General features: G+C 37.2%; 1 protein-coding gene across 6 annotated transcripts in view; it reads left to right on the top strand.

The window, feature by feature from the left end:
* The window catches only part of arhgap42b (Rho GTPase activating protein 42b), a 313,806-nt gene that overhangs the window by 252,319 nt on the left and 40,849 nt on the right, over positions 1–20,638 (top strand). For 4 of the 6 annotated variants that reach the window (XM_030151782.1, XM_030151780.1, XM_030151781.1 and 1 more), the window contains exons 8-11: positions 1,718–1,847; positions 2,218–2,318; positions 11,344–11,453; positions 14,756–14,812. In XM_030151782.1, coding sequence (XP_030007642.1) covers positions 1,718–1,847; positions 2,218–2,318; positions 11,344–11,453; positions 14,756–14,812 — 398 coding nt within the window. The remainder of the gene's footprint in view (positions 1–1,717; positions 1,848–2,217; positions 2,319–11,343; positions 11,454–14,755; positions 14,813–20,638) is intronic. The other 2 variants (XM_030151784.1, XM_030151783.1) reach the window with 1 other exon arrangement.

The following is a 20,638-nucleotide window of genomic DNA, read 5'->3' as shown; positions in this document are numbered from 1 at the left end:
CTCCCCATAGTTTTCACAAAATTTATCACTAAATTCATGTTTCTGTGCATCAAAAATTAAACGTGTGGTGTCCAGCTGAGTGGACATTTTTGCAACTTAATGAAAAATAGGTTCATAAGAATTTTTGTTTTTCATTATTTTTTTATGCATTTTTGAATTTTTTTGAATTATTTTTATTTATTTATTTTTATTTATTTTTCGGAAGACATTTTTCAATCGCATTGTTTTTTTCATGCATAAAGAGGAATAAAAACACTCAGGAAAAAATTTTGATTAAGGTTCTCATAATTCGTGCATGAAAGGGTTAATATTACAGGTGAATGAAATGGCTTCGACTAGAAGATCTTGCAAAAATAAGCCTGACGTATTCTGCTACATCTGCAGTGAATACACCATTGTACCTAACAGGAATCCTGTTAGAAATTGATTTTTTTTTTCTCTTAAAACCTATTTTGGGTGAGAACTATATAAAAAAATCAACTGATAAAGTCACAAAAATGTCATCAATTTTGTGAGAAGATCCAATTTTTCAAAATCAAATTAGCAAAAAAACCTGACCTGATTGAGAAAAACAGATGCCATTTTTGGATTTAGCGGTGCAAAATGGTCCTAATTCAGTTGAAAAAACCTAGACAACTTGCACAAAACATTTTTTTGTAACCCAGTGTAATATAAGAAGAATGCATAAAAATTTTAATTAATTAATGAATTAACACAGACTATGTGAATTAGGAGATATTATCACATTTATTAATGATTGTATTTGTATGTGTAAATATTTAAAGTGCATATAAATATTATAGTTTATATTAAAAATGGTTGATTATGCAAATCTGATTATGTGTGAGGTGACTAAAATAAGTGTACGTGAATGGTTTGTATGAATATTTTGTGTTATTGTAAAAATATATATTAAAAAAAGTGTTAACAAAACAAAGGAAGCAGATTTAATTTAATTATTTGTTTGTATAAAGGGGGTGGGAGTCTATAAGTTATAGCTACTTCCCACTCCTTTTCGAGGGCTGAAAAGTTTGACCATGTTTGGTTCTTTGTTACCTGATGATTCTATGTGCTCGAAATAAAACTAAACTAACTATGATGGCAGTATTTTCCACAAAAAAAAAAAAAAGCAACAAACTCCAGTTGGGATTTTTTTTTTACAGGGTGGGGAAGCAAAATTTACAATGAACATTTAGTTGTTTTTTCTCAGCAGGCACTACGTCAATTGTTTTGACACCAAACATATATTGATGTCATAATCATACCTAACACTATTATCCATACCTTTTCAGAAACTTTTGCCCATATGAGTAATCAGGAAAGCAAACGTCAAAGAGTGTGTGATTTGCTGAATGCACTCGTCACACCAAAGGAGATTTCAAAAACAGTTGGAGTGTCCATAAAGACTGTTTATAATGGAAAGAAGAGAATGACTATGAGCAAAACTATTACGAGAAAGTCTGGAAGATACTATTAAAGAAGAATGGGAGAAGTTGTCACCCGAATATTTGAGGAACACTTGCGCAAATTTCAGGAAGCGTGTGAAGCCAGTTATTGAGAAAGAAGGAGGACACATAGAATAAAAACATTTTCTGTTATGGAAATTTTCTTGTGGCAAATAAATTCTCATGACTTTCAATAAACTAATTGGTCATACACTGTCTTTCAATCCCTGCCTCAAAATATTGTAAATTTTGCTTCCCCACCCTGTATGCAGACACGAAACAATTTTGTGAGCACCAAGCAGGAAGTGGAGAAGCTGATGAAGAGGATAAGGTCTGCAGATCAGGACTACAAACCCCCGGGCCAGTGGACGATGGAGGGCTTCCTGTACATCCAGGAGAAGCGTGAGTGTTAGAGCAGGATTCCCAGACAAGCAGACCATCCAGGCCCACTCTTACAAATGGATGCTTTTACATTCATCACCATAAACATGACTGGAGTTCTCCCAGGCCTCTCACACAGAGCTCATAATTCATCCTGTTTACCGATTCGCTTTGATGTGCTCCCAAACAAAAGTGGGGGGGGGTGGGGGTAGATACTGCAAATGGTAGATTTTTATCAGCGACGATAAACAACTTTTGATTTATCACGCTTAAATTGCAAATTGATTTTCAGAAGTCCTTCCAAAAGTTTGTGATTCCAAGGAAAGGGGAATAATAAAAAAAAAAATTGTCTCCGGTACTATTTTCTTGTGTAATTTTATTTTTTTTGTAGGTCCTCTGGGATGCACTTGGACCCGTCACTACTGCACGTACGAGAAAGGAAGCAAGACCTTCACCATGAGCAACACCGAAAACAAGTCCGCTGGAAAACAGGTAGTTTAATTCAGTTTAGTTGGGTTTGGTTTATTTGAGAACACAAATGATAAAGAAGAGAAACAGACAAGGAGGAAGTAGAATCTGTGTGGGTGTAACAAAGACACCCCCCCCTTGAGGCTTTTAAAAATGTCTCAACCCAGAGGGAAAGAAGTCAGCATGACAGGAGTGTAAATTGGGCATAGAAAACAAAAAAGACTTGTTAACTCTAGGCGGAAAAAAAAAAAAAAAATGCTTCAAAGATAACAAAATCCTGAAATAACAACAAAGCTGAACTGAAGAGTTGAAAATAACCTTTAAACTAAGAAAGAAAACCTGCTTTTTTGTACATGATCAACTGTACAGGCTTTATTTACTCTCGCAGTTAATAAATAATTCATGAAAAAAAAAAAAAGATCAGACCAAATTCTAATTGTTTTCATTCTTTGTGTATTTGACCAACCAGCTGCTGCTTTTGTATTTGCCAACTGGATCATATTCCTTGTTTGTAGAGTTGTTTAAACATTTTTGGAAGCATGGAATTAAAGATAACGCTTTCACAAGTGAGGCCGGGAGGCCGTTCCTCCCCATCACCCCCCTCCAGGTCTCACTGTCGTTGCCCACGTGGGCATTGAAGTCGCCCAGGAGAACAACGGAGTCCCCAGTCGGAGCACCATCCAGCACCCCTCCCAGAGACTCCAAGAAGGCCGGGTACTCTGCACTGCTGTTCGGCCTGTAGGCCGAAACAACAGTGAGGCACCTGTCCCCGACCCGAAGGCGTAGGGACACGACCCTCTCGTTCACCGGGGTGAACCCCAACACATGGCGGCTGAGCTGAGGGGCTATAAGTAAGCCCACACCAGCCCGCCGCCTCTCACCGCGGGCAACGCCAGAGAAGTGGAGAGTCCAGCCCCTTTCGAGGGGTTGGGTTCCAGAGCCCAAGCTATGTGTGGAGGTGAGCCCGACTATATCTAGACGGTATCTCTCAACCTCCCTCACAAGCTCTGGCTCCTTCCCCCCCAGCGAAGTGACATTCCATGTCCCAAGAGCTAGACTCCGTGTCCGGGGATCAGGTTGTCGGGCTCCCTGCCTTCGACTGTCACCCAATCCACACTGCACCCGGCCCCTATGATTCCCTCGATGGGTGGTGAGTCCGTCGGAGGGTGGGCCCATGTCGCTCTTTCGGGCTGGGCCCGGCCGGACCCCGTGGGCATAGGCCCGACCACCAGGCGCTCGCATGCGAGCCCCAACCCCGGGCCTGGCTCCAGGGTGGGGCCCCGGCTGCGCCGTACCGGGCGACGTCACTTTCTTAAGATGTTTGTTATTCATAGGGGCTTCTGAACTGCTCTTAGTCTGGCCCGTCACCCAGGACCTGTTTGCCTTGGGAGACCCTACCAGGGGCATAAAGCCCCCGACAACATAGCTCCTGGGATCATTCGGGCACACAAACTCCCCCACCACGATAAGGTGGCAGTTCAAGGGGGAAACGGCCTCCCTGATCTGAACCCGAGTGGTGTTCTGTTACTGGACTTCTGTGCTAGTCACAGTTTGTCCATAACAAACACCATGTTCCAACACAGGGATGTCCATAAGTGCACTTGGCACCAGGACACCCTAGGCCGGAGGTCGATGATCGACTTCATTGTCGTATCATCAGACCTCCGGCCACGTGTTTTGGACACTCGGGTGAAGAGAGGGGCAGAGCTGTCAACCGATCACCACCTGGTGGTGAGTTGGATCCGCTGGCGAAGGAGGAAGCCGGACCGACTCGGCAGGCCCAAACGTGTTGTGAGGGTCTGTTGGGAACGTCTGGCAGAACCCGATGTCAGTGTGGTCTTCAACTCCCACCTCCGGGAGAGCTTCTCCCAGATCCCGGGGGAGGCTGGGGACATTGAGTCCGAGTGGACCATGTTCTCCACCTCCATTGTCGAAGCGGCTGCTCGGAGCTGTGGTCGCAAGGTCTCTGGTGCCTGTCGTGGCGGCAATCCCCGAACCCGGTGGTGGACCCCGGAAGTAAGGGATGCCGTCAAGCTGAAGAAGGAGTCTTATCGGGCCTTGTTGGCCCGCGGGACTCCCGAGGCAGCTGATGGGTACTGGAAGGCCAAGTGTGCTGCAGCCCAGGCGGTTGTGGAGGCAAAAACTCGGGTCTGGGTGGAGTTTGGGGAGGCCATGGAGGAGGACTATCGGTCGGCCTCGAGGAAATTCTGGCAAACCATCCGGCGCCTCAGGAGGGGAAAGCAGTGCGCCACCAACACTGTTTACAGTGGAAGTGGGGAGCTGCTGACCTCGACTGGGGATGTTGTCGGGCGGTGGAAGGAATACTTCGAGGATCTCCTCAATCCCACTGCCACGTCTTCCATAGAAGAAGCAGAGGCTGAGGTCTCAGAGGTGGACTCGTCCATCACCCAAGCTGAAGTCACCGAGGTGGTTGGCAAGCTCCTCGGTGGCAGGGCACCGGGGGTGGATGAGATTCGCCCTGAGTACCTTAAGTCTCTGGATGTGCAGGGACTGTCTTGGTTGACACGTCTCTGTAACATCGCGTGGCGGTCGGGGACAGTACCTCTGGATTGGCAGACCGGGGTGGTGGTTCCCCTTTTTAAGAAAGGGGACCGGAGGATGTGCTCCAACTATAGGGGGATCACACTCCTCAGCCTCCCGGGGAAAGTCTATTGCAGGGTACTGGAGAGGAGGATCCGACCGATAGTCGAACCTCGGATCCAGGAGGAACAAGGCGGTTTTCGTCCTGGTCGTGGAACGCTGGACCAGCTCTATACTCTCCATCGGGTGCTCGAGGGTTCATGGGAGTTCGCCCAACCAGTCCACATGTGTTTTGTGGATCTGGAGAAGGCGTTCGACCGTGTCCCTCGTGGTATCTTGTGGGAGGTGCTTCGGGAGTATGGGGTCCGGGGCCCTTTGCTAAGGGCAGTCCGGTCCCTGTATGACCGAAGCAGGAGCCTGGTTCACATTGCCGGCAGTAAGTCAGACCTGTTCCAGGTGCATGTTGGTCTCCGGCAGGGCTGCCCTTTGTCACCGGTTCTGTTCATAATTTTTATGGACAGAATTTCTAGGCGCAGCCAAGGGCCGGAGGGGGTCCGGTTTGGGGACCAAAGGATTTCATCTCTGCTTTTTGCAGATGATGTTGTCCTGTTGGCCTCATCGAACCTGGACCTTCAGCGTGCACTGGGGCGGTTTGCAGCCGAGTGTGAAGCGAGCGGGATGAGGATCAGCACCTCCAAATCCGAGGCCATGGTTCTCGACCGGAAAAAGGTGGTTTGCCCTCTCCGGGTCGGTGGGGAGTCTTTGCCCCAAGTGGAGGAGTTTAAGTATCTCGGGGTCTTGTTCACGAGTGAGGGAAGGATGGAGCGTGAGATTGACAGACGGATCGGTGCAGCGTCTGCAGTGATGCAGTCGCTGTACCGGTTGGTTGTGGTAAAGAAGGAGCTGAGCCGAGAGGCGAAGCTCTCAATTTACCGGTCAATCTACGTTCCTACCCTCACCTATGGTCATGAGCTTTGGGTCATGACCGAAAGGACCAGATCCCGGATACAAGCGGTCGAAATGAGTTTCCTCCGCAGGGTGGCTGGGCGCACCCTTAGGGATAGGGTGAGGAGCTCAGTCACCAGGGAGGAGGTTCGGAGTAGAGCCTCTGCTCCTCCACGTCGAGAGGGGCCAGCTGAGGTGGCTCGGGCATCTGTTTCGGATGCCTCCTGGACGCCTCCCTGGGGAGGTGTTCCGGGCATGTCCCACCGGGAGGAGACCTCGGGGAAGACCCAGGACACGTTGGAGAGACTATGTCTCTCGGCTGGCCTGGGAACGCCTCGGGATCCCCCCGGAAGAGCTGGAGGAGGTGTCTGGGGAGAGGGAAGTCTGGGCATCCCTGCTTAGACTGTTACCCCCGCGACCCGGCCCCGGATAAGCGGAAGAGAATGGATGGATGGATGGCTTTCACAAGTGCTCTGAAATCTGTTTCATTGTCCAACTGTATCCGTATTTATTAACCCTTTATAGCAGGGGTGTCAAAGTCATTTTAGTTCAGGGGCTACATTCAGCTAAATTTGATCTGCAGTGGGCCGGACCAGTAAAAAAAAATAACATAATAATATATAAATAATGACAACTCCAAATTTTTGTCTTTGTTTTAGGATAAAGAAAAAAAAAAAAACAGTAAATTATGAAAATACTTAAACTATCCAAACAAAAAAGATGTGAATAACCCGAAAAAACTGAAATTTCTTGAGAAAAATAAATGCAATTTTAACAATATTATTCCTCAACTTATCATTTCTACATGTGCATTATGGATCAGATCTACAAAGACACTAAACACTGAGGAACAGGAAGAAAGTAGTTCAAATTGTGCTTAATTTTCTTTAGACATTTCAGGTTGTTCATATTTGTTCATGTTATTCACATTTTATTGTTACAGGATAGTTCGTAAATGTAAATATTTTCATAATTTAATGTTATTTTTTGCACTAAAACAAAGGAACAAATTTGAAGTTGTTAATTCAAGATTTTTTGCTTAATTCAACATTTTTTGCTAAATTTAAGATTTTGGTTTTTTTTCCTTAATTGAAGATTATTTTTTGTTTAATTCAACATTTTTTCCTTAATTCAAGCAATTTTGTTTTTTTTTTTTGTTTTTTTTTTTTTTTTGCTTAATTCAATTCAAGACTGTGGAATTTTTGACTTTGCAAAAGCCTCCCAAGGGCCGGACTGGACCCTTTGGCAGGCCGCATTTGGCCCCCGGGCCGCATGTTTGACACCCCTGCTTTATAGGGCACTCATAGAATATTTATTTATTTATTTATTTATTTAGAACATGCAAAGAAACAAAATAAAACAAAAACAACATAACATTTAAATGAACAGAATCTGTCTCCAAATACAATCAAGTCTAAATTTGCATGGTCGAAAAGGGGTAGAAAGAAGTATAAACTTATTTGATCCCACTCCTCAAATACTTTTACATCAAATACTGACATCTTTATCTGTTACTAGATTCATGAATCAAGCAATAACTTTTTCTTAATTTAGCATTCAACCCACAACTACTATATAATACGGTAATTGAATTATGCACAACAATATGATCATACAGACATCAACAGTTCAGTAATGTTCTTCAATTGTTATAGTACTTTTATCAATACATTATCTTTATTTTATTTTATTTTATTATATTATATTTTATTTATTCATTTATTTATTTATTAGTATCCAAAAACAAACAGCCCTCAGAGTCATTATTAAATAATGTACCTTGCAAGAATCAGGTCTTTATATCTTTTTTTAAACTGAATTTTTTTTTTTTTTCCACAGTTATTTTTTATTGAGTTTTTTTTTACAGCAGTAGTGCAAAAAAATATCTAACCAATAGGAATTATTGTTTTTATATGGAACAGAACATACACAAAACACACAAACAGTAAAACAAAATGAAACAAAACCAAAAAAAATCACAAAGCAAGCTACCTATTGTCCTTAGCAAATGTAACAGAGTTTGTGAGACGCAAAACAAATGTCAAATATAATTAAGTTTGAATCAAACCAAATATTATTTAATATTTGTTTTAAATCCACGCATAATTTGTTCTACAGTTAAAATACAGTTAAATCCTCTGAAATTCAGAATTTCAACCTTAGTGTGTTATTGTAGGATATAACAAAACTTTATTACTTTTGTGAAATTTTTTCAAATTTTTTCTCATGTAGAAAATCAAGGTCAATGAAGGAACTATATTTGGGTTCTTGCCCATAACTGGCAAAAAAAAAATTATTTGTCCTCCTGAGACCCAGCAATGATTTTTTTGTACTCTGTAGGGGACAAAAGTTTGACGGTTTTACTTTTTAAAAAAATCTTTCCATTGCAAAAGACATTCCACTGAAAAATAAATAACAATGGTTTTAAAAATGTATCTGAAACAACTGTTGCGTTATGTAGTTTCCAATCAAGACAATTGTTTAATGTAAAAAAGATAAAATTGTCACTTTCCCGGGTCTCAGGAGGATAGATGTAAGTATAAACAAGTGGTGCCAGGTACAACAAACCCCGCCCCTTGTACATATTATAGGCTGTTTTGGCATCGATCCAGCTGATGACATCATGTCTATGCATGTGCTGATGTCAGTATTGCCAGATTTCGGCCATAATAATAAGTAAATGAGAAAAAAATAAATTAACCCTTTCATGTACACTCGTCACTACAGTGGACACTTATTCTACAGCTGTTCTCTTGTATATTCATGGATTTTTTTTTTTTTTTTTTTTTTTTATACACATATCTTTATTAAAGTTTAAAGACATTACATATCGTTTCTGACATGAATTGGTAACACTTTGTAGCTCTCCCCTGAGTGTAATAGTTATAGTTTTCATGCAATTATCAGTAAATGCATGTTTCTTCGCTTCAAAAATTAAATGCATGGTGTCCAGCTGAGTGGACATTTTTGCAACTTCATGAAAAATAGGTTCCTAAGATTTTTTTTTTTTTGTTGTTATTACTTTTTTTTTTTTTTTTAATATATATATATATTTTTTAAACTTTTTTAAAATGTATTTATTTTTCATAAGAAAATTTTCAATTGCGTTGTTTTTTTCATGCCTAAAGAGGAATAAAAACACTCAGGAAAAAAATTCTTGATTAAGGTTCTCATAATTCGTGCATGAAATGGTTAATTAAAAATTCATAAAAAAATTTAACTTTGAACCACTTTTCCCAAAATGTAATCACATCTATTCTGGGTCACTGGCAATCTATAAACCCAATTTGGTAGGAATTCAACCGATAGTTTTGCTGCTAAAGTGTTAACATCAAAGAAACAAACCGAACCAAAAACATTAATAAAGTCAAAATCATTTAAGCTCAGTTTCCACACGCAGACCAGTTCGAACTCAAGCAAGGTTATTATCGTTAACGAAAACTAACGAAATGACGAAAACTAGAATTGTAAAAACATTTTCGTTAACTGAAATAAATAAAAACTGTAAGTAAAAAAAAAAAAAACGATAACTAACTGAAACTGTATTGTGAGCTTACAAAACTAACTAAAACGTATAAAAAAAAATATGGATAAAATTTCCTTAGTTTTCATCTTTGTCAACGTCGGACTGATATGAAATTGATTTATTTCCCTCAAGCAACTTTAGCTGCTGGCACCATATGATATTTAACGGTCCGTCACTTCTCGTCACTTGTGGTTTTCGGTCGTCTTCTGGTCCACACTCTACCTGGAAACATGGAGACTAAAGGTGGGAGAAAACAGCAGAGTCCTGGCTGGGATTTATTTGAATACGACGACAGAGAAGAAGAGAAAAGATGTGAAAAAACTAAACTAAAACTAAGCATTTAGAAAATAACAAAAACTAATAAAAACTAGCAAACCTGCTCTAAAAACGAATTAAAACGAACTGAATTAGAGGAAAAAAAAAGTCAAAACTAAATAACTGTAATGAAAAATCCAAAACTATTATAACCTTGATCTCAAGTGAGTAGGATCAATAAAATAATAGCATAATAACCTATAAATAATGACAATTCCAAAATTTTCTCTTTGTTTTTGTGTATAAAAAAAAAAAGAAGCAAAATTATATGAAAATGTTTACATCTACAAAGTATCCTTTCACAAAAACAGCAAATAATCTAAACAAACTTGAACAACCTGAAATGTCTTCAGAAAAATAGATGCAATTTTAACAGTAGCCTTTGTAGCTCTGTAAATTGTAATGCACATGTGTAAATTATAATCTGAGGCATTTTATTGTTAAAATTGCACTTATTTTTGTTAAGAAATATCAGGTTGTTCCTGTTATTCACATTTCTTTAAAGGAAATTTGTCGATATAAACCTTTTATTTATGTGATTTGACTTTTTTCACTGTAAAAACATAGAGGACGGTTTCGAGTTTGCATCATTTATACATAAGAAAAACACATGTAAGGTGAAAGGAACATGTATTTTAGAACATTAGAACATCACTTTTATAACATTAGACCAACATAAGTATCCTGTCCACATCCACATTATCCCTCTGAACATCATTCCTTATATTTGTACCATTACTTCATGGTACCTAACAAAGCAGGTACACTCACTGTTCATGCAGAGGTGGACCTTACAGACCCTGTAAACCACATTGGACTGCAAAAATCTAAATCTTACCAAGTGTATTTTTCTCATTTCTAGTCCAAATATCTCATCACACTTAAAATAAGACAGAATCACCTAAAGAGTAACTTTTCAGTGAGATTTAAGAACTTATTTTTGGACAATAGATCTGGAAATCTTATCAAGATGATTTTCACTTGTTCCATTAGCAGATTTTTTTGCTTATTCATGATTTTTTTTTTTTTTTTTTTTTTTTGCTTAATTCAAGATTTTTTTTTGTCTTAATTCAAGATTTTTATTTTTATTTTTAATTTTTTGCTTAATTCAAGATTTTTTTTTTTTTTTGCATAATTTAAGTTTATTTTTTTACTTAATTCAAGATTTTTTATTTTTTTGCTAAATTCAAGTTGGTTTTTTTTTTTTTGCTTAATTCAAGTTTTTTTTTCTTTTTTGCTTAATTCAAGATTTTTTTTTTGTCTTAATTCAAGATTTTTTTTTTTTTTTGCTTAATTCAAGATTTTTTTTTTTTTTTTTTTGCTTAATTCAAGATTTTTTTTTGTGCTTAATTCAAGATATTTTTTGCAAAATTCAAGATTTTTTTGGTTTTTTGCTTAATTCAAGATTTTTTTTGCTTAATTCAAGAGTTATTTTTTTGCTCAGTTCAAGCAAAAAATCTGCCAATGGAACAAATTAAAAATTATCTTGGTAAGATTTCTTGAAATAAGATTTTTTAAAATCTATTGTCTAAAAATAAGTTCTTATACACTTGGTAAGATTTAGATTTTTGCAGTGTGGACCTGAGATTGTTGACTCACTGTCCTCACTGTAACTGTTGCTGTCACTGTTTTGTAATGCATGTGAAAATTACCAAAAATAGTCACATGTTGATAAAGAGTTAATGCAAGGTATGTTTGTGTGTGTGTGTTTTTATTTTAAAGAACGGTCTAGTACTAAACCAGCCAGAGATGTTCAAGCTCAAATCCTGCATTCGGAGGAAAACGGACTCCATCGACAAGCGTTTTTGCTTTGACATCGAAGTGGTGGAGAGGTCTGTGAATGTCTGAATGTTCTACGTGTTGTCAGAAATATGTCGTCATTTACATGGACTGAAAACATACACAAGGCATATGAATATTTCATGCTATATTATGCATACGAACAAATGTCATTTTGTTCTGATCAGAGCTAGTACCATGTGGGGTTACGTAACCTACAGAGACAGTCTAGAGAAAAAAAAATCTTTTCAGAGATGACTGTGCTGCAGATTTTAACATTCTGAACATGTTCTGTAATACTGGCTTCAAGAATGTTCTGAAAATAGAAATAATCTGAATTACTGTGAATATATTTGATGTTGGAATATTTACTCTGTTGAGATGATATAATTTGTCTGTAAAACCAAACATCACTCACAGACAATACTGTAAGATAGAACTATTTAACCCATAAAGACCCAGTGGTACTTTTATGGCAGTTCCCAAATACATTTTTCTCTCTATTTAACCTTTCTTAAGTGATTTATCACCGTTTACCTCTGTAATTTGCATTTTTTTCAGTAAAAATCATATATTTTCCTATATTTAACTTACTGATTGTGTACTTTAATCATCATGGTGAGATTACATTTGAGGGTTATAATATCAAAAACTGAGAAAACTTAAGAAAAAGTGACTTTTTCACAAAAATATATCATTAACTGAACTTAAAAACAAATGTCTCCATTCACTGTCGTTGATCCAACTCCATGGGTTTTACTGGTGAATCAATGTTGTAGAAGATGACAGTGTTTCCATGGTAACTACGGAGCCTCTGGACGTCCAAATGGAGTTGGATCAATGAGAGTGGATGTAGATGCTTGTTTTATGTTCAGTTAATGAAAGATTTTACTGAAAAAGTCACTTTTTCTTTAGTTTTCTCCATTTTTGATATAATAACCCTCAACTTCACGGCAAAAATCTAGATCTTACCAAGTGTATTTTTCTCATTTCTAGTCCAAATATCTCATCACAGTTCAAATAAGACATAATCACCTGAAGAGTAACTTTTCAGTGAGATAGAAGAACTTATTTTTAGACAATAGATCTGGGAAAATCTTATGTAAGAAAATCTTACCAAGATAATTTTCACTTGTTCCATTGGCAGATTTTATTTTGCTTGAATTAAGCAAAAACATCTTCCAATGGAACAAGTAAAAATTCTCTTGGTAAGATTTTGATTTTTGCAGTGTTCCATGTTCACTATGGAACCTCTGGACGTCCAAAAGGAGTTGGATCAATGACAGTGGATGTCGATGCTTGTTTTATGTTTACTTAATGATATATTTTACTAAAAAAGTCAATTTTTCTTCAGTTTTCTCTGTTTTTGATATAATAACCCTCAACTTTTCTCTAAGGTTTTATGAACACACTGGAAAAAATCTAAATCTTCCCAAGTGTATTTTTCTCATTTCTAGTCAAAATATCTTATCACACTCAAAATAAGACATCTCAATTTACCCTTTCCTAAGTGATTTATCACCATTTATTACAATATTATCCTCTGTGTTGTGCATTTTTCCAGTGCAAATCAGGTATTTTTGTACATTTCATTCACTGCTCATATAGAAATAAGCAAAAAAGAGATAATGCAGAAGATAAGCTCGATAGTGGATCAGGAGTGGATTTTAGAGATGAAGGTTTTTTTTTTTTTTCTTTTGCTTGAATTAAGCAAAAAAATCTGCCAATGGAACAAGTGACAATGATCTTGGTAAGATTTCATGAAATAAGGTTTTCCAGATCTGTTGTCTAAAAATAAGTTCTTATATCTCACTGAAAAGTTACTCTTTAGGTCACAGGTATCAAACGTGTGGCCCGGGGGCCAAATCCGGCCCGCCAAAGGGTCCAATCCGGCCGGCGGGATGAATTTGTGAAAAATTGCAAAAATTACACTGAACATATCAACAATCAGTGGTGTCAAAATCATTTTAATTCAAGTTCCACATACAGACACATACAGTCCAATTAGATTTCAAGTGGGTCAGAGCTGTAAAATATTATCATAATAACCTATAAATAATGACAACCCCACATTTTCTCTTTGTTTTTTAGTGTAAAAAAAGTAAAATTACATGATGAAATGTTTACATTACCAAACTATACATTTACAAAAGATGTGAATAACCTGAACAAATATGAACAAACGGAAATGTCTTAAGAAAAGTAAATGCAATTTGACCAATATTCTGCTTGTTACTAAATGTTTTGTGCGATTGTAATGCACATATGTAAATGATAAACTGATAAACTGAGGTATAATTTGTCAAAATTGCACTTGTTTTTCTTAAGACAATTCAAGTAGTTCATGTTATTCAGATTTTTAAGGAAACTTTCTTGACGTAAACCTGATCATAATAGAATTTTACTTTTTTTTTGCTGTTATTACTTTACTGGTTCGGCCCACTTGAGATCAAATCGGGTTGAATGTGGCCCCCAAGCTAAAATAAGTTCGACACCCCTACTTTAGGCGATTATGTCTTATTACCTCTGCCAAGGAGGTTATGTTTTTGCCAGGGTTTGTTTGTCTGTCTGTTTGTCTGTCCGTTAGTGTCCAACATAACTCAAAAAGTTATGGACAGATTTTGATGAAATTTTCAGGGTTTGTTGGAAATGGGATAAGGAAGAAATGTTTAACTTTTGGGGGTGATCGGGGGTGGGGGGGCCCACGGGGGGGCCCACTGATCAGCCTTGGCGGAGGTCTGCGCTCTCCGAGTGCTTCTAGTTTTAAGTGTGATGAGATATTTGGACTAGAAATGAGAAAAATACACTTGGTAAGATTTTGATTTTTTTTCCAGTGTATCTATATGATCGGTGAATTAAATGTAAAAAAAAAAAAAAAACAAAAAAACTGATTTTCACTAGAAAAATGCAAAATACAGAGGATAATATTGTAATAAATGGTGATAAGTCACTTAAGAAAAGGGTAAATATAAAAGAAAAAAAAACCATTTAATTTAGGAGCTGCCATAAAAGTAGCGCTGGGTTTTCATGGGTTAAGACTGATAGACCACATGTTGGATATTTTGTCCTCGCTTATTTCGAGGTCTTTTCCAAAACTCATTGATCTTTGCTATTCCCCGCAATTATGGAGGGACAACAAAGAATGTAAAATGAGCCAAAGCTGTTCAGGGTAGATTAACATCTTCAAAAGCTCCCTGTTTATCAGTGTGGGATGTTTTCAGCTCTGTTTGTGTCCTGCATGTTCCTCATCTCCTCTGACTCCTAAGCTCTTGTTTGTTGTGTAATATTTCAACTCGCATTTTTTGAAACCTATTCCCGTCTTTTTTTTTTCTTCTTTGTGTTCATGTCGATGTAGAAATGACATCTGTCGTGGAACTCTTTTCAGACCACTTCAGTTTTTCTGTAAAGTCCGGTATGTGAACTGACCAGTGCATGTGCTGCATGTGTGCTGCTAATCGTATCATTCACTCAACATCAATTCCAATTCTTTCTAATGACATTACTGTTGCCTTCTAACCACTAAAAAAAATCACTCATCCGTTTGTCAATATGTGCAAAAAGATACAGAGAGATCCAGTGCAATTACTTTGGTGACGCATTGATTCGTGTCATTGTAAGAATCAACCGATCTCTGTGTCGCTTAATCAAAGAGCTGCACGGGGACATTAATAACTGATTTGTATTTAATATTTTACAGGGGAATCAGATAAAGGATTGAAGAAAAATCAAACACCTTCACGTTGGTTTCCTGCTGATTAAAAGTGCTGCATAAGTTATGAGCGCTCGATACCAGCTCATTATTGCATGCGTACGTCAGGATATAGAGTCAGCTCATCGTGCTGCGCTTTTGTCGCCTCAGCCTCAGCAGAACCAATCCCAAGTGTCACTGACCATGGACAATAACTGCAGTTTATTTGCAGGACATCTCATTTATCATAAACGCCAATGCCCCAAGGTGCTTGTTCCAACCGCAAGGACAATGTGGGCCGAACTCCAGTCTGCTTCAAGCTCATCCATTTATCCTCATTATAATAAACATGCTGTTACGCCTATAGCCCGGCAAGAATAAGGACAAACACCTGAAAGTTGCATCTTTAAAGGGTTGGTTCACCCAAATCACAATATGAGTACATACCCACGCAAATAGTTCGACTAAATTCGTCCAAGTTTTTTGTCGCTGGCTTTGAAATTTCTCCGTTCATGCTAGGGTGAATGGACATGATTGGAATTTGATTTATGATGTTCAGAGAAATATTAACCCTTTCATGCATAATGGTCACTACAGTGGACAGTTATTCAAACCTGTTGTATACAGGGGTTGGACAAAATAATGGAAACACCTTAAAAAATCAACAAAATATAATTTAATATGGTGTAGGTCCGCCTTTTGCGGCAATTTCAGCCTCAATTCTCCGAGGTATTGATTCATACAACTTGTGAATTGTTTCCAAAGGAATTTTAAGCCATTCTTCAGTTAGAATACCCTCCAACTCTTTTAGAGACGATGGCAGTGGAAATCGACGTCTTACTTGAATCTCTCAAACTGACCATAAATGCTCAATAATGTTGAGGTCTGGGGACTGTGCCAGCCATACGAGATGCTCAACTTCATTAGAATGTTCCTCATGCCATTCTTTAACAATTCTAGCTGTATGGATTTGGGCATTATCATCTTGAGATGAAGGTGTTTCCATTATTTTGTCCAACCCTTGTATTTATGGTTTTTGTTGTTTTAGTTCCATATCAGCCAACACAGTGGACACCAGTGGCGGTTGCTCGTCTTTCAGAGAGGGGAAGCTCATTGTCGGCTTACATAAAAAAAAAAAAATAGTCAAGTTATTTAAACATAAATTTGGCCCTCCGTTCCTTTTTAAGATAATGGTCGTATTGTACCACATAAACAAGAAAACGTTGAAATTATGTTAAATTGAATCAAGGAAGTACAATGAGTGTGTTTTATTTACAGTGCAAGAAATGAACAAGTAATTTCGTAGTGGTTTCTCTCTCGATTTCACAGCAGAATGCGCGACGGTATTAAACTGAACTGTGTCAGTGAAGGAGGAGATCTCAAAATAGCTGTCAATCAAACGGGGTTCAGCCTTTCGACTGATCCTCCAGTCAGCATGTGAAATCCTGGCGTCCAGCCTGGCCAAGCTCCGCCCACAGCTCCATTTACCCCCAGAGATGCCCGGCATCCGGGGGCGGGACAGCATCGTGGCATTTATCCAATTACCGTCCAGTTTTGAGGCAATGAAAAAAACTGTTCCACTCAGTCCCATAGATGTCCATTGACGTCGGGCGTCTACGAGCAAATGCACTGAGCAGAGATCGAATGAGAAAACAGCGCAACGTGAATGTATGAGAAGTGAACGACATGGAGTCTGCTGATTTGTGATAAAGCTGATTCTGAACGAGCTCGTCCTTGAGATGAACGTGTTCTAACACATTTATAGTCAATAAAATGTCAACACAACCGTACATATTTGACCATTTAATTTTCATCATTTTAGGGGAAGCCGGGCTTCCCTTGCAGTCTATGAGAAATCGCCACTGGTGGGCGTGTATGCATCATCCCATACACTGCAATTCATACCATTACTGTAACTTTGCTGTTCTTGATAAACCTGATCTGCACTAACAAGTATAAATCAGTTGTTAATTCTTAGACCAGGGGTGTCAAACATGTGGCCCGCGGGCCAAATCCAGCCCACCAAAGGGTCCAATCCGGCCCGTGAGATGAAGTTGAATAGTGTAAAAATTACACTGAAGATATAATCAACCAAGAGTGTTGAACTAGTTTTAGTTCAGGTTCCACATACAGACTATTGTGATCTCAAGTAAAATAATAATATAATCTATAAATAATGACTCCAAATTTTCTTCTTGGTTTAATGTGGAAAAAATATCATGTTATGCCTATGAATAATGACAACTTCAAAATGGTCTCCTTGTTATAGTGCAAAAAATAACATTAAATTAATAAAATATTTACATGAACAAATTATCCTTTAACAATAAAATGAGAATAACCCAAAATGTCTTAAGAAAATTACGGGCAATTTTAACAATGTTCTGCCTGTTATTAAATGTTTTGTGCCTTTATAGATCTGATCCATAATGCATATGTATAAATGATAAGTTGTGGCAGAATATTGTTAAAATTGCACTTAATTTTCTTAAGAAATTTCTTTTTTTTTTTCAGGTTATTCACATCTTTTTTGTTTGGCTAGTTTGTAAATGTAAATATTTTCATAATTTAATGATTTTGATTTTTTTGTTTTGTTTTTTTTTGCACTAAACCAAAGAGAAAAAATAGGAGTTGTCATTATTTACATGCTATTATGCTATTATTTTTTGGTCCAGCCCACTTGAGGTTGAATTGTGCCAAATGTGGCCCCTGAACTACAATGAGTTTGACACCCATTTCTTGACAATTTTTTTCTTTTTTTCAAATTATCTACATGAAGGGAGTAATAACTAGCATTAGAATATGTTAAAATGTGAGAAAACATCAGATTAGCAGCATTAAAAAAATTTTATTTCATTGTTTTCATATCACTGTCTGAGATTTGGATTTAAACACGTTTCTTTACTTCAAAAATTTAACGCACGCACATTTTTGTAACTCAGTGAAAAAAAAAAAAACAACTCGATTGCATTGTTTTTTTCATGCCAAGGAGGAATAAAAACATTCAAGAAAAAAATTTTGACTAAGGTTCTCATAATTCATGCATGAAAGGGTTAATGACCTCTGTTGTGGATTTCAGAATTGTGGTGCTTTCTGGAAAAAAAAAAAAAAAAACCTGAAATATGTCCTTTACTGAAAATTGAAAGAAATAATACAGAGTGTCTGCAGGTCATTAACATGTCGTACATTCAATTTTAAAAGTATTTAGCCTTAGTCTTTATTCAATAGTCTTTTAGATTCAATATGTGAGATTCACATGATTATGTTAAGTTTATGATTGGAGGTTGTCATGACATTGAAATGGTGTTTTCCAACCTTTTTTAACCACGGCGCATATTTTGCTTTAGAAAAATCATAAGGCACATCACCAAATAAAAATGTCACAAAAAGTATATTTATTGAAATATAATGCAAATCTAGTCTCAATTTACTTACTCAGTGTGAAACCTGGGCCTGTTTAGTCGAACACAAAACTGATATTCTGGCAGGAATTGAAGAAAGACACACACGAATCTTCCCCAACACCTGTGAGTCTCTGTCTTTTTTCGGGGGTTGAGCACAAATATATATGTATATGTATATATGTGTGTGTGTGTGTGTGTGTGTGTGTGTGTGTATATATATATATATATATATATATATATATATATATATATATATATATATATATATATATATATATATATATATATATATATACCTCTCCAAAAATAAACGTCACATGAAAAAGAAAGAAAGAATAAAATAAAATGACATGAAACATTACAATTTTTCATAAATTAGAGTCCTTGTCAGATGCTTTTTTTGTATATTGAAAAAATAAATTGTGTTTTTGCATTCAAACAAATATTAAATTAAGTGGAGCTTGTTCATAGAATAGAATAGAATAGAATAGAATAGAATAGAATAGAATAGAATAGAATAGCCTTTGTCACTGCACAGAAGTTACAAGAAAATTGCAGTGGGACCACTCTGCACCACGTAATAATAAAAATACACAACAAATAACAGTATATGTATAAATAAATAAATAAATAACAGTGTGATAAAAAAGTATAAAACTAAAATTTTAAAATACAGTGTGCAAAGTTAAGTGCAGTGTACAAGGTGTTCATTTGACTATAACACAGAAAATAGAGAGAAAGTTAGGGTGGAATGCAAATTTACAACAACAGGCAAAATGGTCAATAGTATTGAAAAAGGAATAAAACAGATTGTCCCATCTCAGGAGATGGAGATGGTTTTATTGATGCCACACAATTATTTTCAGTGTTCTCAGTGGATACATATCGAATATGCCCGAACCGGCATTGGGGAAAAATATACACTATCTGGGCTGATTCTGTAATGGAAACAGTTTAATGCAAATATGCAGCAGTTAACGTTAAGGGCTTATGCTTTACAAACCATAGAATACAGGCATCATACGGAGATTTAGGTCATTTTCCTCCAAAAAAAAAAAAAAAAAACAAGCTCTGCCTATTTCACAGTTAATGTCACCCAATCGTGTTCATCTACAGAAGCCAGTTTCCTTGTGCGATCATTTTCAGGTGTGGTCGTGGTTAAACTGTTGCTAATAGTGAGTCTTAGAACATAAGTGTGTGATTCTGTTGAATGTATAATTCCAGCCCTGCTCATTAAGGAAATATTCATGTTTAATGTGAATAAAAACGGTAGGACTCCTTTTAACTCCATTCAACCATTTGCATGTTTCAGGAACATTATGAAATTAAATCATGTTTTAGAGGCAAAAAAAGTTGATATTTTCAGATCTGTCACGTGGTCTAATAATTCTGTCCATCACTGTACGTCCATGATAACAGGCTGTTGGCTGGTTTCGAACTTTTTTTTCCCACTCTTCCACTTCTCTTGGTGTACAACACTGGTCGCTCTTAGCTTTGACAGACATGAAGTTAACCCTTTAACCCCTGAGACATTATTCCAGGTAAATATTCTGCTGTGAATTTGTGTCTGTTTCAGGTTCATAAAAGCTGCTGTGAGTATGTATTTGTGTTCCTTTTCTTCAGTGATTTTGTTTTACTGTGTATTTTAGGGTCAAAACAGATAGAATAACGGAAAAAGACAAAGAGAGGAATTGAAGTTTGGCAGATTTTTACTAAATAAGGCACTCAGAAAGAGATTTAAGATGTTTAACTTGAACTGTGAAGTGGAACACACTGAACAACAACAAGTATTTGAATTTTGGCCCAGTAGCTTTTGTTTTGTAAATCAGTCCAGCTGCTTTTTTGAACCTGGTTGAACTCTAAAAAGCAGTTACACAGTCAAAATTCAGTAAAAACACAGTAAAAAAAAAAAAAAGAAAAGAAAAGAATATCATGACAACACTTCAAACAACAGCAAAAACAAAAAATAGTAAGAAAATTGGTGTTAAAAAAAAGCCCAAATCGTCTATTTTTATAGCGAGTCGGTCTCCCTCACTGCTGTGTTTTGCACCCCATTCCACGAGAGGCGGAGGAGGGGGTGCACTGAGCATGCTCAGATGTCTATGGGAAGCATAAATTTTATTCTATTAGCATATTTTGAAATTTT

Source organism: Sphaeramia orbicularis, chromosome 13 (assembly GCF_902148855.1).
Source record: "Sphaeramia orbicularis chromosome 13, fSphaOr1.1, whole genome shotgun sequence".
Lineage (NCBI taxonomy): Eukaryota > Metazoa > Chordata > Actinopteri > Kurtiformes > Apogonidae > Sphaeramia > Sphaeramia orbicularis.
This window is presented reverse-complemented; position numbering and strand designations above follow the sequence as displayed.